We start from the raw sequence: 16652 nt of genomic DNA, 5'->3' as shown, positions 1-16652 counted from the left end.
ACCTGATGGATTTTGAGCTGTTAGCAAAGAAAATAAATGAAGTGTAGCACTACTTAATGTATGAGTGTAATTAAGCCTGGAATTACAGTTGTAAGTTATCCTGGTCATTAAGTGGGTCACATATGCCTGCACCAAATTTTATGACCTTTTTTGTGGGTCATGAGTGAGTGAACACCATGGTCATTAAGTGAGTTCATTGTCCACAATGGGTATTTTTTTGCAGGGAATTGAATGTAAATGCCAGTTTCTGGCAAAAAATATATATAAATTGTGACTGCTGGATCCTACAAATGGCCATAAATGGTGACTGGTCGCTGAGCACCCAAAATGTGATCATGTGACTGGGGGAGAGGCTTTCCAGCCATCATAAGTAATCCTGGAGAAGTATGTCATAATTTTAAACGGTGACCAGTTGTAACCTGAACTCTGGTATTCATTAAAATAGCCAGATTGTTTTCAGGTTTCTGTGTCAATCTTAAAAATAATAATGCTGTTTTGAAGAAGCCACTGATTAAAATTAATAAAACTGATAAAATCACTTGGAATATAGGAAATGGTATCTAGTACTTAGAGCAGTTGATTGGATAATCCAAATTGCTTAATATCTGCAAAGCTGCTGCAAGAATAAAGAGACTTATTCAGATAGTAGCTTGTGGAAAGAGACCCAAATATTAACAGTATGTTCAGTATAAACTCATTTTCTTAACAGAAAGTCTCAGTTCAATTACCTGCAGGATGGCAATTACTTATACTATTGTCACACCTTCATAGGAAATGATAGCATGCCTGACACTTGGCCTTACCAACCTGAAGTCTGAAATTCACACATTCATTACAGCATCTGGAAGTTGAGTTATAGCAACTGGGTCTCTTTTCTTGTTGGTTTGAAACATTTTGTTGCTTATCCAAATAGTTTCTTTAGTCTGGAAGATAAGTCTTGAATAAGCATTGAAACGTTTCAAATCAACAAGAAAAGAAATCCAGTTGCCATCACTCAACTTCCAGACAACTCTGCCTGGATAACTGAGAATCTTCATCGACATTCATTACAACATGAAATCTTCACTATACCAGTGAGGCAATGACTGAAGACTGCAGAGAATGACAGATATTTTATCTAAGTACTAGTTGGGCTCAATTTCTCTGTCTCTCTTTGTCTTTTTTTATATCTGTCACAGTGAATGATCTTGGAGGTGACATCAAGGGACATGGAAAGAGTTCTTCAGCTGCTGACAGAGTGGTTCAAGAAATACGAGCCAAAGGTGGAAAAGCAGTAGCTAATTATGGTATGTTTCTCCCACTTTATTCCAGTGAAAATATCTGCAGATAAATTACAGCTATAATTCTACAAAGTAGTAATGTACAGATCTGGAGAAAATCATCTGCCATACTACCATTGAAATGATTATTGTAAATCAGTGGTCCCCAACCTTTTTTGTACCAGGGACCAGTTTCAAGCACAAACACTTCTTCAAGGACCGGGGGAGAATCCGAGTTTGGTGGTTTGCTTGCAGACGTTTCATTACCTGACTAGGTAACATCTGATGTTGTTACCTAGTCGGGTAATAAAACGCTCTGCCAGCAAGCCACCAAGTTCAGGAGCGCCGGCCCTGCCTCCCTCAGCCCCATCCCTCAGGTGTCTCCCTCCCTCCCTCAGGTGTCTCCTCCCTCCCTCAGGTGTCTGCCTCGTTCCTCTCTCAATCTGCTCTCGCTGCTCCACCAGCCCAGGAAGAAACTGCTTCAAAGAAGCCGGGGGTGGCTTTTCTGTCGCCGCAGCTCCTCCGAGCGCCCGTTACCCCACCCGCCCGTCCGCTCGCGGTTCAATCCACAGTGCTCTGTTCTGCCTGCCTGCCTGCCTTCTTCGTTTCGGAGCAGGTTCGGCTGATAAAAAGAGGCGAATAGTTATTATTCTCACCAGAAACGAAGAAGGCAGGCAGGCAGGCAGAATGGAGCACTGTGGATTGAACCGCGCGCGGGCGGGCGGGGTGGGGGTGAACGGGCGCTTCGGAGGTGCTGCGGCGACAGGAAAAGCCACCCTCCCCCGGCTTCTTTGAAGCAGTTTCTTCCTGGGCTGGTGGAGCAGTGAGAGAGAGGAACGAGGCGGGAGGAAACCGAAGCTGCTGAGCCAGAGAGCAGGACAGGCTTTGGTTGCTTTCTCCCTCCCCTTCTCTCATTTGTGTCCTTGATCCCCGATCCCAGCAGCATTCACCAAAGGCGAAGAAAGCCGCCATTTTTATTTATTTTTCTTTGCGGCCCAGTACAGAGTGCTCCACGGACCGGTACCGGTCTGCGGCCCGGTGGTTGAGGACCCCTGTTGTAAACGATAATCAAAATGAAATCAAGTTCCATGAAGATTTAAATGACTGTCCCATGATAAATTATTATTCAATAGAAAGTGGTCATGTCACTGATGAGAGTGAGAGATCTGATGTGCCTTGAATTGCATGATATTTAATTAACTAAAAGATTGTGATTGTAAATCCATGTTAGATTTATACCATGAATTATTGAGCCATGATCTGTAATTCCAAAATGTGATTCACTTTAAAGTGAGGTTCACGGTCTATTAGATTCTTATTCTTTGTTATATTGTGGTGTTTGGTTTTGAAATATATATAATATAGATGCATTACATGAAAAAAAAAAAATTCCAGATAGAATATCCCTATTTTAAAAGCTTCAGGATCTTTGGGGATAAACGATGTATTCTTTAGCTTGATATATTCATTGTGCTTCACAGAGTTTTATGTTCATTTAAAGATATAATAGTTTATACTTAAATGTAGTACATATACTATGCAAGTGAGTGATATAGCAAATATCACGTGCTGCTGTATAGTGTATGATGTTGTTGAGGCATTCTTGTATCTGAAAATTTATTTTGTCATTTGAAGGCAACTGTCCTCTCCTAATTTAATATTCAACCTTATCCATGTGTCATTAACAGTCCTTGTTTTTCTGAGCATAAGAAAGCTTGGATACAAACCATCATTTGCACATTTACTACATCTAGTGTTAGTGCTACCACGAGCAGACCCATATACCTATTTTTATAGTCATTCCTGAAAGGCATCTCTTTGGGATAGCATATTTTGGGGAGATGGTGACATAACTGGGAAATGAGAGTATTGGCTTTTATGCCTAAACCTAATTTTTCCCACTCATAAAAAAGAACATTTAGAATCCAAATCACCATTTCTTTCCTCTGTGCCATCCTGTCTTCCTAACCATAGCTATCCACTTTTGTTAGTAGCACCTCAGGGAATTAAGAATACAGCGGAAAGATTGTCAGTAGCTTCAGTCATAGGAACAACTTCTATCTTTTTCTGTCATGAACTTGCTATCATTGACAAGCGCATGTACCAATGAATGACTTGCTTATGAAAGAAAATATCTGTACAGGATATTTCCTCAAGATCACATTCTATTACCATTTCATGTTCCCCTCCCATTCTGCTAGGATCTGTGTCATTTCAATAGATTCTGATCTGTGTTTCTTTCTTTCCTGTTGGTTTTTCCCCTCAGATTCAGTGGAAGCCGGTGAGAAGCTTGTGCAAGCCACTCTGGATGCTTTTGGGAAAATAGGTACATGTCAAATAGAGTCATAGTTTGTGAGATTAGACAGCTGGAATCTCCTTACTATTATTTTGTATTATTTCAAGGGGAAAAATGGAGCAATCTATTATTCAGGAGAAATTCTGCCAGAACAAAGGAATGGCTTTATTATCTCTTTAACAAATTACATTACTTTTTCATGAAAGCTGCAATTACTTGTATGAGTAGTAATCAATATATTTTCTTCAAGATGAGTTCTTTTTAATTTTTTTCAAGGTGGCTTTCTTTTCCTTCTGTAAATTTTAAGTTAATATATATATATGTATGTGTATATGTGTATGTATGTATGTATGTATGTATGTATGTATGTATGTATGTATGTATACGTATACATATACATATACATATACATATACATATATGCCACATTCCATTGATGGAAAAAAGCGACAATAAAGAATCCTCATAAGAATTTTCACTTTTTCCCTCTAAGCTACACATATGCAAAAACTGTTATGCTAATTCTTTTAGATAATATTTTCCCCCCATTGGTAGCACACTGCATATTTCTACTAAATTGAATAGTGGCCTGAAACTTGGACTTGCTGTACCAGCAAATATTTACAATAGCGTGCATCAGCATGTTCTTTTTTTCTTTATTTTATAAATGTTACTTCATAGAAATACAGAAATTTATTTGAATTACAATGAGGTTGTTTAACTGATTGCAGAAAGCAAGCAAATGGCTGCCTGCTGCACTTGCCCAGAATTCTGAAACCATTAAATTCATTCTACAAAAAATGCACTTCATTTTTACTTCTTAAGTTCAGATAGTTCAGATCTACATGCAGTGTCAAAAGTGTTTTCCAGTCTTTGACAACCATTATAATTCTAAAAGTCTGTTTTCCTTTATTGATTTTGGTAAGGACAAAATTAAATGCAAATAATGTGTTAATAAATGTTATATTTCATGTCAGAAGCAAGAATAGCTAGATTTGTTTCTTAATAATTTTGTATGGATTTAATTTACAGATATTCTGATCAATAATGCCGGGTAAGTTGATCTGAATCTTATTTTCTTTTTCCATTACACTGGAATATTTTTGATTCAAATTATGATAATTTCCCTGTTCTTTTTTCTTCTTTGACATGTAGGATCTTGAGGGACCGTTCATTTGCTAGGATCAGTGATGAAGACTGGGGTAAGTTGATTATGTTCTATAGTCCATCTTTAAAATATATTACATACTTAATGTACCTAATTCCTTTTCAAGGTATAGATATATTCAATGGCTTGAATTTTTTCTAGATATAATTCACAAAGTTCATTTGAGGGGATCTTTTCTCGTAACCCGAGCTGCATGGAACCATATGAAAAATCAGAAATTTGGAAGGTAAGTAGACATGATATGCTTACCAGACATATATATACTGATCAGTCCAAGAGCATCTAGATTAGACATAGAGAAAGTGGTTTGTGATTATACTGTACCAACATCTATTTCTCATAAAAACTTCAGCATGCAAAACTATATCTAAAGTAAAAACCTCATCTCTACAAGCAACCAAACAGTGATACGACTGTTTATATATCAGAATATTATTAGATTTTTTAATAGTTAGTTTACATTATAGTTGCTAATATCAGTCAAGGTAGCATTTAAAGTGCTGAAAAGCTGCATTCTTTATAAATCTTTCCCACAGCCATATAAACTTCATTTGTCATGTTGTAGCTGCTGTGATTGAACCTGGAAATCTTGCCTAAGATTTTCAACTGCATCCTAAAGTTGGGATAGTGGAGGAGAAGCTACCATGGATTGTTTCTTACTGGATACTACAGTAACTTGAAAGAGCAGCATGAGGTCTGCTAGAGTGATACAATTCACAATAGTGTTTAATTGGAAGCCTAGAGTACAACCCTTTCTGATCTTTTATGACATTATGAAAATTATGATTAGCCATACCTGAAATCCACAAGTTGGAGATTATGGCAGTGGAGATGCTGGATTCTGGAACTCCTATATACCATACATGTTGGAAACTGTTTTTAACTACTGTATATACTCGAGTATAAGCCTAGTTTTTCAGCCCATTTTTTGTGCTGAAAAATTCCCTCGGCTTATACTCGAGTCAGATTCCCTCTGGAAAAAAATGGTGTGGAGTCGCGGCCTCCGGCGGCAGCGACTCCCAACAGCCCAGCCGGGAAGGGAAAGGCAAAAGCGCTTTGCCTTCCCTTCCCGAGGCGGCGGGACTGGGGCCGCTCCGGCGGCAGCGACTCCCAACAGCCCAGCCGGGAAGGGAAAGGCAAAAGCGCTTTGCCTTTCCTTCCCGAGGCGGCGGGACTGGGGCGCGCCGGCGGTAGTGACTCCTGACTCAGGGGGCCTCCGAGGAGGGGAAGAGAGTGACTCCTGCCTCCCGCTGTCATCATCATCATCTTCTTTTGGGTTAGTGAATCAATTAAACCTTTCATGATAGTGAGATCGCTTTCCCAAATTAATTATTTTTATTTTTGAAATTTACCAGTAGCTGCTGCATTTCCCACCCTCGGCTTATACTCGAGTCAATAAGTTTTCCCAGTTTTTTTGTGTAAAATTAGGTGCCTCGGCTTATATTCGGTCGACTTATACTCGAGTATATACGGTAGATTTTTTTTCCCATTAGCCTCAAAGCCAAAGCATTGCTAACTAGTATTTCACCCAAACAACAAGAATAACTGTCAATAAGAACTGAGGACTACTCCTGCTGTTTGGGTAAAATGCTGGTTAAATAGTTTGACTGCTTTAAATGTTGATAGATTGAATCTAAAATTGAATATCTTTTTAGGAAAAGTGGCTTTTCCCTATTACATTGCATTTGTATCATTGCTTGCACTTAATCACATTTAAGTAGGATACAGTTTAGAAATAATGATCACATTAAAAAAAGAGTTGCTTACTCTGTTTTTATTTTGTCTGCATTCACTTTGTTCAGTTTGTAAACTGTTTTCTATAAGTTGTCCCTAAATAAGGAATGTGACTTTTTTTTCTTGCAACTCTTTGATGCTATTTTAATCTACATTCAACTAGCTTTCATTACCAACAGCACGTTCTGAAAGCAAATTTATTTGCAGTAAAACTCTGTGAGTTAACTGGAGCCTATCTCTATGTTCAGTACTTATGAAATATAACTTTAGTAGTTACTCCATACATATCAGCTCTTCAAAGACATTGGATTTAATGTTGTCTGATGGTAGTCACGGTAACATGCTAAATGGGTCCTTTAAACACAGCTACTTCAATATTTTTTATGAAATGTAAGGCAAAATAAGAGAAGATATTGAAAACTGTATTTTCTGTTTAACAAATGTTCATTGGCACTTCAAAACTTTGTTAAATGGCAATGTTGTCTAATTAGCACAATTTTTGCTGCTTTTTATAGTTTATGAATTGAGCTGAAGGTTCCATTCTATTGCTTTTACTGATGTATTCCCCTTCAATCTTCCATCAGGCTTTTTGTTGCTGTATTCTAATGTCAGAATTTCCTACTGTTTGTTTTCAAGAATAATCATGACTTCCTCAGCTGCTGGAATATATGGGAACTTTGGCCAGGCTAATTACAGTGCTGCCAAACTTGGCCTTTTGGGTCTGGCAAACACACTTGCAGTTGAAGGCAAGAAGTACAACATCCACTGCAACACGATTGCTCCCACAGCGGGCTCCAGGTTGACACAGACTGTTATGCCTCCAGGTAAATAATTGTAAATATTAGCAACAAATTAGCCTGAATTTATGATAAAATATCTCTTCTGTTCTCTACTCCTGAGGCTTGTTTTATATACATTTCATTTTCCCTAGATATGGTAGACGCCTTCAAACCAGAATATGTGGCCCCTCTTGTCCTTTGGCTTTGTCATGAAAGATGTCAAGAGAACAGTGGACTGTTTGAGGTAATATCCATGCATTGTCCTTTCCCAGCAAGAAAAGTCATAAAATGAGGAAAAACTCACTTAACCACTGTCTCACCTAGCAATATAAATGTTGGGCTCAGCTGTGATCATAAGTCGAGGACTACCTGTATAGGATAAGTTAAACATGTCAATATCATGCTGAAAAACAACAATGGATTTGCAATCAAATGTTTGAACAAAATGGTGAAAAGAATACTTACTGAAAAGATTCCAACACATGTTGAATCTTAGATTTCCTTGGGGCAATAATTGCTATAAGAAGGAATCCATTGATGGCCTCATCCTACGTGATCACCTTATATTCTAATTCCATACTCCAGAAAACACTCCATTCATATCCAAAATGTCAAGGACCATGGGGAAGAGAGAAATATTAGACCTGCAATAATTTCACTTTTTGAAGAAATATGAAAATCTTTAGAAAATAATCTCAAATAGGGAACACTAAAACCCCTGAGAATGAACATGTTCAGATCCTAAACAATGCTGACTGACTGTTGAGTGGGAGAAACTGAGAAGAGAGGATACAAAAATCAGAACAATGCTTTGTAATATAAGAAGCTAATGCCCTGTCTTGTTTAAAGCTGATCTTGTGTTGGTTGATTTGAACTAAATCTAATCATAGTGCCTTTTGTAAGAATCAACTTCATAAATGTAAATGCATATTTTGACCTATTGGAATGAATCTATTGTGATTAAATGGCAACTATTCCCATATGATTTGCTGTCTACTCTTCATTTTCAGATTTCTTTGTAAATTATGCTGATTTTTAAAACTCTATGTTACAGGTTGGAGCTGGCTGGATTGGAAAATGTAAGTCGTCTTGCTCATTTGGTCTACTGAGAAAGAATCTGAATTGACACAAAGTCCAAACTAATGTGTTAAACTAGGATATAATAACATCATTTCATTTTAAGAGTGGTAGAATTTGAGGATAATTTTATTGACTCTCCATCTGAGCCTCCTGTCCTTGCTCTCTTCCTTACTATATTAGGATTGGATTTTATTTGTTTGTTTATTTGTTTGGTTAAAAGAGATTAATCATAGATAGTTGGTAAATGCATTTTGCTTTACTTTCACTAGGGCCCTCAATTTTTTTTAATTCCACTATTATCTATTCTTAGCTGTCAAAATGGTTCTGGTGTCCAACACAAACAATGTGTTGATGACAAACCAAGAAAATCTGCTGCAATTTCATATTCACATTGGAATAAATACTCTATTTAGAGTCATCAAAAATATGCACAGTATGCTAAGTTCCAATTTGCTATCAGCAGGGAAGATAATTCATACTTTGTTTTGATCAGAAAAAAAATAACATTTATAAAAGAAACTAGTGATGCAGCTACACATGAATGGCTATTTTTAATTGGTGTTTAATACCCTTTCTAATTGCTATTTGTTTAGTACGCTGGGAGCGATCCCTGGGAGCTGTTGTCAGGCAAAAGAACCACCTAATGACACCAGAAGCTGTGGAGCATAATTGGGAAAAGATTTGTAATTTTGATAATGCCCAATCACCTCAAGAAATTGGAGGTACAAGCAACTTTAAATTCATTACATATTTTGTAAAGTTGCAAACTGTAAATATTACAGTATTTAACAACAAAAGTGCAAAATTATTTATTTTAATTTTAATATATGTGTGTGTGTTTTTGTGTGTGCATTCATGTACTTATGTCCTTTGTAAAGTTTTAGAAAGTAAACTTTTCCCCATAATATTTCCTGTTTTTGAATTTAAGATGTCATAAATTTTGTATAAGTAGGTAAAGTCTTACCAATCTGTATGAAATGTTTCCATTTTCTTTCCTTAATGTTATTAATTTATAAATTACCCTTTCTATAAAGGCCAAAGGCCAAAGTTTCAACCCAAAACTTCAGTCTACTTAGATGTGCATCCAGTATAACTTATTGCTATTAAGAAAGACACAGATCTATATTTAATAGTGAAAAGGGAGAATGATGTTAATTTATTGTAGCCAAAACAGGAGGAGTTTGATAACATATTTTCTGACTAACAACTGCTATTAAGTAGTGTACTTTTTTGTGAGTTGTAACTAAAATTATCAGATAACTGAAAATTATGTTAAGGGAGCCCAAATTTAAGAAGTGGTATAATCCCATACATGGAATTATAATCCATGAATCATTTACAATTGAATTAAATTTTAAGTAAGATTATTGTTCAAATGCAGAGTTATTTTAAACATTGAGGTGTATTCTTACAACCTCTTTAAACATTCGTCTGCATAAGTATCTACATATACTTTCCAATAACAAAAGTAAAATATCCTTGCTGCGATTACAGTGTACAAAACTAGTTTGGAGAAATAGGCAATGGAACGGCCAGTGTGAGGGAAGGAGAAGGCCGTTTTCCCTCTTTCTTCTGCCTGCTCCTCCTTCCCTCATGCCAGCTGCTCCAATGCCCTTTCTCATTTGCAGTGCAGCGCTCAGGATCCACTTTGATAGTAGGGGGAGGGTAATTTAACAACCAGTTCACCCAGGGTCTGGTTGAGCCACACGTTCCACAACAACCAACCTGACCCTGGGCGAACCAGTTGTTAAATTATTTGAATCCCACCACTCTATAAAACTCCTTGGTTATTAATTTGTTTCATTAACAAAATATAATTTATTTCTAAATAGTTGAGCAATAGTTCAGGAATTCAACACATACTTTGCATTCAGTAAGCCTCCTTAGTAAATTCAAGAATTTGATCTGGATGTTCCCCAAATCCTTAAATTTTTTTACTGTCAGTGTGAACAGTATTGGGTTAAATTTATGAATGATTTGGGTTAATGCAAGGTTGCTTCCTATGTTTTTAAACCCTGATTACTTAACACAGAAAAGAGTGATTTCAAGCACTTTCCCCTCATCTTTGTGTCCTTTCTAGTAATAAGACAATCTGTCACACAGACCATTGCTACCTAGGTATGATAAATAGGTATCTTAAGTAAATATGCAAGTGTTTTAAGATTAGAGCCAGATTGCTAAGAGTTGACACTGACTTCAGGCATATAATCAACGTTAAGAGTCTGGTAAGTCATGATATATGATACAAAAATTATTAGTTCTGCTTTGCATTATTCTTTTTGATTTTGACACATCAATAAGAATATAGCCTGTTATGTATAGTGTGTCTTTTAGTTTTCTACTAAATCAGGCATTCTGCATGGTTTTTGGGTGAGAGCCCAACTTCTGAATTTTCACCTGTGAGAATAAGTAAAAGAGGAAGAGAAAAATGCTATACATACTTGATAGACTATTTCATTTTTCTGTGTTGGAGCATTAGAAAATTAGACAATTAAAAAAAACTTTTAATGCCTGAAGACACTGAAATAAGGAAAACTAATCAGATTTTTTTTCTTCTAAACTAGACTGATTCATTTGGATTAATAAGGGTGAATCTAGCTCTAGGTTCCTGATAAAATTTGCACTAGATCAAATCTTTCACTTGTAAGTTATTGCAAATGCATAAGTGATCTGTAATTAGTAATCTTTTTTATCTTTCATCCAAATAAACTGTTGGCATTGTTTGAAAACAGAGCTCTGTCAAGGCTTTTCTCAGTGATGTAAGAGACTGTAAATAGTATGACATTCCTTGTCCTTCTTTAAAAAAAATGATACTATTTAGCTAACTTAAGCTTTCATACTTGCTTTCCCTCTTGTCTAAAATCTTTAAAAAAAATAAATAGTTCTTCAATAATATATGCTAGTTTATATCATTCAGAAGTTCCTGATCTAGTGAGAATAGTTTTAAACACTAATTCATCCATCTGTGACTATTAAATTGTGAAGGCATTGTTGTGCCAAATAAACATCAGGCATATTCCTATATTATTATATTCCTACAACATAACATTATTGCTTTCTTTACCCTTATATTTATTGATGGAAGGACCACTTCTAATCCCAACATTGCTATTTGTATACATGGGGATAAGACTAATATTGAATTTATGAATTTATTCTGGACTAATTCTTCTGGTTTACTAAATCCCCAAATTGGGGTCTGATATAAACTCTGATACTGTTTCCCCCAGAAAGATGCTAAGCACAGGCTGTATTAACCATTCTTTTTAGAATTATAAATTGTGGCTCAAAATGATATGCAGATATTTAGTCTCCAAATACATAATCTAAACTTTATTTTTCTGAGATTAACAAGCCTGAAAAGTTGAGTTCTGTATCATTTCAAAAAATATTATTTTAATGATCTTATTAAAATGATTATAAGCCTTAACCAGTCAGTGTTATGTATGTTTCCTTGCTAGATAATTATAGCATTTTTGGCCAAAAATATTATTAAAGAAGTGAATAATCAATGATGTAATAAATTACTACAATGTTCAATTTGGATATATGTTTATGTGGAGGCCTACCATATCTTAAGACTAGCCAATTATGTTATATTGGTTCACACTTGGGAGTGAAATTCTCTTAGCTCATAAGTTCGCTGTCAAGTTGCCATGTCTTAACTATTGTGTTCAGTTGGAAGGTCATGGTGAACTTTTAGGTTAAAATGAGATACAGAAGTAACAAGGAATGAGTACACCATAAAAACATCATATATGAACAGTGGTGGGATTCAAAATTTTTTACTACTGGTTCGGTGGGTGTGGTTTGGTGGGCATGGCTATGTGGTCATGTGACTGGATGGTCAAAAGAAAGAAACTCACTTTAACAATGCTCTTGGGAGTAGGGTTTGGACTAGTTGACCTCCAAGGTCCCTTCCAACCCTGGATTTCTATGCTGTTTCAAAGCATCCTCTGAAGCTGCATCTAGTGCCAGGGTTTGTGGTCCTTCCTTCCTCTCCTTTTTCTCTCCCTCCCTCCCTCTATCCATCTGTCTATCCATCCATCCATCCATCCATCCATCCATCCATATCTCATTCACTTTCCCTTCTTCCTTTCTTTCTTTCTTTCTTTCTTTCTTTCTTTCTTTCTTTCTTTCTTTCTTTCTTTCTTTCTTTCTTTCTTTCTTTTTTTCTTTCCTCCCTCCCTCCCTCCCTCTTTCTTTCTCTTTCTCCATTCCCTCCCTCCCTCTTTCTCTTTCTTTCTCCCCTCCCTCCCTCTTTCTTTCTTTCTTTCTTTCTTTCTTTCTTTCTTTCTTTCTTTCTTTCTTTCTTTCTTTCTTTCTTTCTTTCTTTCTATCTTTCTTTCTTTCTTTCTTTCTCCCTTCCCTCCCTCTTTCTTCCCTCCCTCTTTCTTTCTCCCTTCCTTCCTTCCTTCCTTTTTCTTCTTTCTCCCTTCCCTTCCTCTTTCTTTCTTACTTACTTACTTACATCCCCATTGCCCCATTTTGGGCCTAGTAAACTTCCCTGCAGCCTCATGGGAGCAAAAACAGGGCACAGGGGATGTGGCACGGCCCCGTTTTTACTCCGAGGACACTGCAGGGAGGCATCCTAGGCCCAAAATGGGATCGGGTGGGCACGCTGCACTCCCCCGCACCCTGTTTTGGGCCTAGCAAGAAATAAGCAGGATAGAAATAGATCTTTTTACTGCTCACACTGAACCTCTATTCTGTTTCACTTCACACAAACAATATGAACAAGGTATAGAATTAAACCAAACTGAAGAACAACCTGTCACTCATTGTGATAGCATTGGCTAAGAAATACAATATATATGTACAATCTACAAATGTCCTTACACCACCTTCATTTACAAAACAATAGTTTTGCATCCCATCAAGCCTATAAAAGTATTGAAACATGTTTTACGATGTTTAGGAATATAGACAGAGTCCCTTTCTTCAAGTGATTTTTAGCCTCAGTGTTATTCTTTGGAATCCGCTTCTACCTGTCCTCCTTTGTGAAGACAAAAGCAGTTTCCAAAGCACCCATGTGAACATTAGCCATTCATTTATATTGTACTAACACAACATATAGGAATAGCAGTCAGTCCTATATCATCCCTGCTTAACTATAGACAGTTTCTTAGTCATTCAAATCAAGTAACACTTCTGCCATTTACAAAATATATCTGACATTTCAAATATGATGCAGTTAAAGAAACAAGACCTCTGCGTATGAAATAAAATGCCATGTAACGCTTGTGTTGACTGTGTTACAGCTCCAGAGGTAGTTTATGGAAAGACTATTTTCTTTATAGTTTTGAAACCACTATATTTTTCTATTTCCAGAATCTCTTGTTATGCTGAATGCTGTGCTAAATCAAATAGAGTCTCAGGATGTGTCTCCAAATCCTGTAGGCCACAGTGCACCCACATCCTCTTCAGTCAACCCTGTAAGTAAAATGCATTATGCGCATTATTGTATTTGAAGACATTCCACTTGCCAGAACCACAAGAAACTTGTTACAGATGTGAATCAGAAGATGCAGTGTATAGCTTTAAAAGTTTGATTTCAAAATGACAGAGGAACAAAAATATCTTTCTGTCGCTCTTAACTGTTTTCTTCCTTGTAACATTTAACAATAGCATTTATAAGAACCATTACATTGATTAGGTAAGAGATGAATTGGTTTTGTTCTGGAAAATTCTGACTCTTAATATTTGTTTTGTTAAGTAGATTTAATTTCTCTAAGCACTAATACAAAGTACAGTTTCTGCCAAAAATAAAAGTATTCTAATTCATAATTCTAATATTGTAATTTAATACCCCAGGTAATATACTGTAGCAATGCCTTTTAAACAATTAAAGAATAAAGATGACGTTTATTATCCTAGGGAAAGTGGAACCTGTTGTTTAATCATACAAGAATTGAGTTTAAAAAGACATGGTAGAAATGTGGCTGAATCCCAACACATTAGCTGCCTTTCATTTTGACAACAGGACTTTCCCCTGCTTTCCCCACCTTTGTAGATGCCATCTAGACTTCCACAATCAAATATCATGATCACTTTGGGGAATATTTGATCATTCTGCTTAATAAAATAATTCCTATAACAAGAATTGTTAATTGGAGCTATCTATGTGGGCAAATGTTTCTCAGTTGAGAAATAGACTGGGAAAGGAGAACACCAGAGTTTGTCAAAGGCCAGATCCAGTTAGAGATAATCAGGCAGGGGCCAACTGTGAGGTAAATAATGAGCCAGATATAAAAGACTCAGGTCCTGTATCCTTTATTTCCAATATTTGAGGGGCAGTCATAAAGAAGACGGGGCCAATCTATTTTCCAAAACACCAGGAGGCTCAAGATAAGAAACAATGGATAGAAACTAGTCAAAGAGAGAAGCAACGTAGAACTAAAGAGAAATTTCCCCAAAGTGAGAACAATTAACCAGTGGAACAGCTTGCCTTCAGAAGTTGTGGGTGCTCCATTACTGGCGGCTTTTAAGAAAAGACTAAACAGCCGCTTGTCTAGACTGATATAGGATCTCCTGCTTGAGGGGTTGACTAGATTTCCAAAGTCCCTTCCAACTCTGTTATTCTGTTGTTTATCTGACACCATCTTCTACATATGGTTTTTAATAGAAGTCTGAACTGATACCTTACATAAAGATATTGAAATAAGGGTGCATTTGACTCTGGGGTTATAATTAACCTATAACACCTTTTCCTTCAGCCTTCCTGACATTTTAATACTTAGAATCAAAGAAATAATTTGTTATGTTTAGAATGATTTAAATCTTGATAGGATTTATTAGGATTATATGCTAATTTCTAAAATGATTTTTATAACTCATCCATACCTTCATTTACATTAGGAGTTTCTCACTCTCACTAGAATTACTGGCAGTGGGGGTTCAGCAATAATGTTGCCCTATATGTTAGTCAGTTAAAACGTATTCGTCAATAAAATGCTTAGTGTGTTATTATTTATATAAATAAAATAGATGCTATTAAAATATGTAAAATCATTGTCTGAGAAATGAGAACCAAGTGTTTTCCTGAAAGAACTAGAGATGATTATCATCACTTATGGAAAGTATTTATTTACAAACATTAATCACTTTAAGCTCCTTGAACGAATGGCAAATATTATTAGCTAAATATCTAAATCAACAAGTAACTTGTGCATTTAATACCCACAGGCAAAATGCATTGGCCAGAAGCTCCCTGAGTTTGCATATGAATACACTCATTTGCAGCCCATTTTGTATGCGCTTGGAGTGGGTATGTCCACCAAGGATCCGGACAATCTGAAATTCCTGTTTGAAGGGAGTGAAGAGTTCTGCTGCCTTCCAACTTTTGCAGTCATACCAGCTCAAGCTTCCATGATTGATGGTAGCATGTTGAGTATTCCAGGATTCAATTTTGATTTTACAAGAGTAAGGATCCATTAGAACAACTAATTTGTTTTATGTTACAACCTATTAGAAAACAGTGTTCATTACTAGTACAAAATGAGGAAATGGAAAGAGTTTTAAAATATATATATATATATATATTAAACTTTAAAATCTGGTTAAAATCTAAGTACCAAATCCATTGTTTGGCTTCCCATTTTTCCTCAGTGTCCAAGATAATGTGGAAGTTTGGGAGTCGGGTGTAGTCAATTTTGTAGGATTGATATCAATATCACAGCAGTAACAATTTTATTGGGATGGAATAACAAAGTAATTGGATATGCTCTGCTAGACATTTCACGTAGGTGTTTTTCAATGCTTCTTTGAAGCCAGGCTGAAGTACTAATGAGCTTGAGGTATTTTACACTTTAATTTATACTTTCAGAAGAAAGAAAAAAATAAACTACAAGGGATACTGATAATATGATTTTTTAAAAAAATACCTAAGTCACTGAAAGTTTAGTGAAAGGGAAAAAAGGAAGTGAATTAAACGAAAACTACTTTTTAAATTGGACCCTTGGAAAAGATAAGGATATTTTGCATCTAATGGCATATTCACTTCCAGACACTGAAGATTTACAAGGCCATAAAATAGTAATGCCTCATTACTTTCATTACTTTGCAACAGATAAAAAAAGTAATGCCTTTTATTGGGAAAATCCTCAATGTGAACTTTAGTCCTGTTTTTCCCCCCACTTTGCCAAATTAAACTGATAATGTATTTAAGAAAATAGTTTGGTACATATTTCAATGAAATAGTTCTATATTCTGTGAAAAATACATTTTCCCCTTAGGCTTTACATGGTGAACAATATTTGGAGTTGTACAAACCGTTTCCTACATCAGGTAAGACTTGTACATATCTAATTAGCTCCATTAGGAAATATATTGAATTT

At 36.1% G+C, this 16652-nt stretch overlaps 1 protein-coding gene across 1 annotated transcript in view; it reads left to right on the top strand.

Moving 5' to 3' along the window:
* HSD17B4 (hydroxysteroid 17-beta dehydrogenase 4) overlaps window positions 1-16652 on the top strand; it is a 56997-nt gene that overhangs the window by 11109 nt on the left and 29236 nt on the right. The window contains exons 3-14 of the mRNA XM_026673582.2: window positions 1179-1286; window positions 3526-3585; window positions 4588-4609; window positions 4711-4757; window positions 4865-4949; window positions 7094-7281; window positions 7389-7480; window positions 8291-8315; window positions 8910-9038; window positions 13648-13751; window positions 15502-15738; window positions 16551-16602. Coding sequence (XP_026529367.2) covers window positions 1179-1286; window positions 3526-3585; window positions 4588-4609; window positions 4711-4757; window positions 4865-4949; window positions 7094-7281; window positions 7389-7480; window positions 8291-8315; window positions 8910-9038; window positions 13648-13751; window positions 15502-15738; window positions 16551-16602 — 1149 coding nt within the window. The remainder of the gene's footprint in view (window positions 1-1178; window positions 1287-3525; window positions 3586-4587; window positions 4610-4710; window positions 4758-4864; window positions 4950-7093; window positions 7282-7388; window positions 7481-8290; window positions 8316-8909; window positions 9039-13647; window positions 13752-15501; window positions 15739-16550; window positions 16603-16652) is intronic.

This window comes from Notechis scutatus, chromosome 2, assembly GCF_049901735.1.
Source record: "Notechis scutatus isolate UNSWTSFEM ecotype Mainland chromosome 2, rNotScu1.2, whole genome shotgun sequence".
Lineage (NCBI taxonomy): Eukaryota > Metazoa > Chordata > Lepidosauria > Squamata > Elapidae > Notechis > Notechis scutatus.
This window is presented reverse-complemented; position numbering and strand designations above follow the sequence as displayed.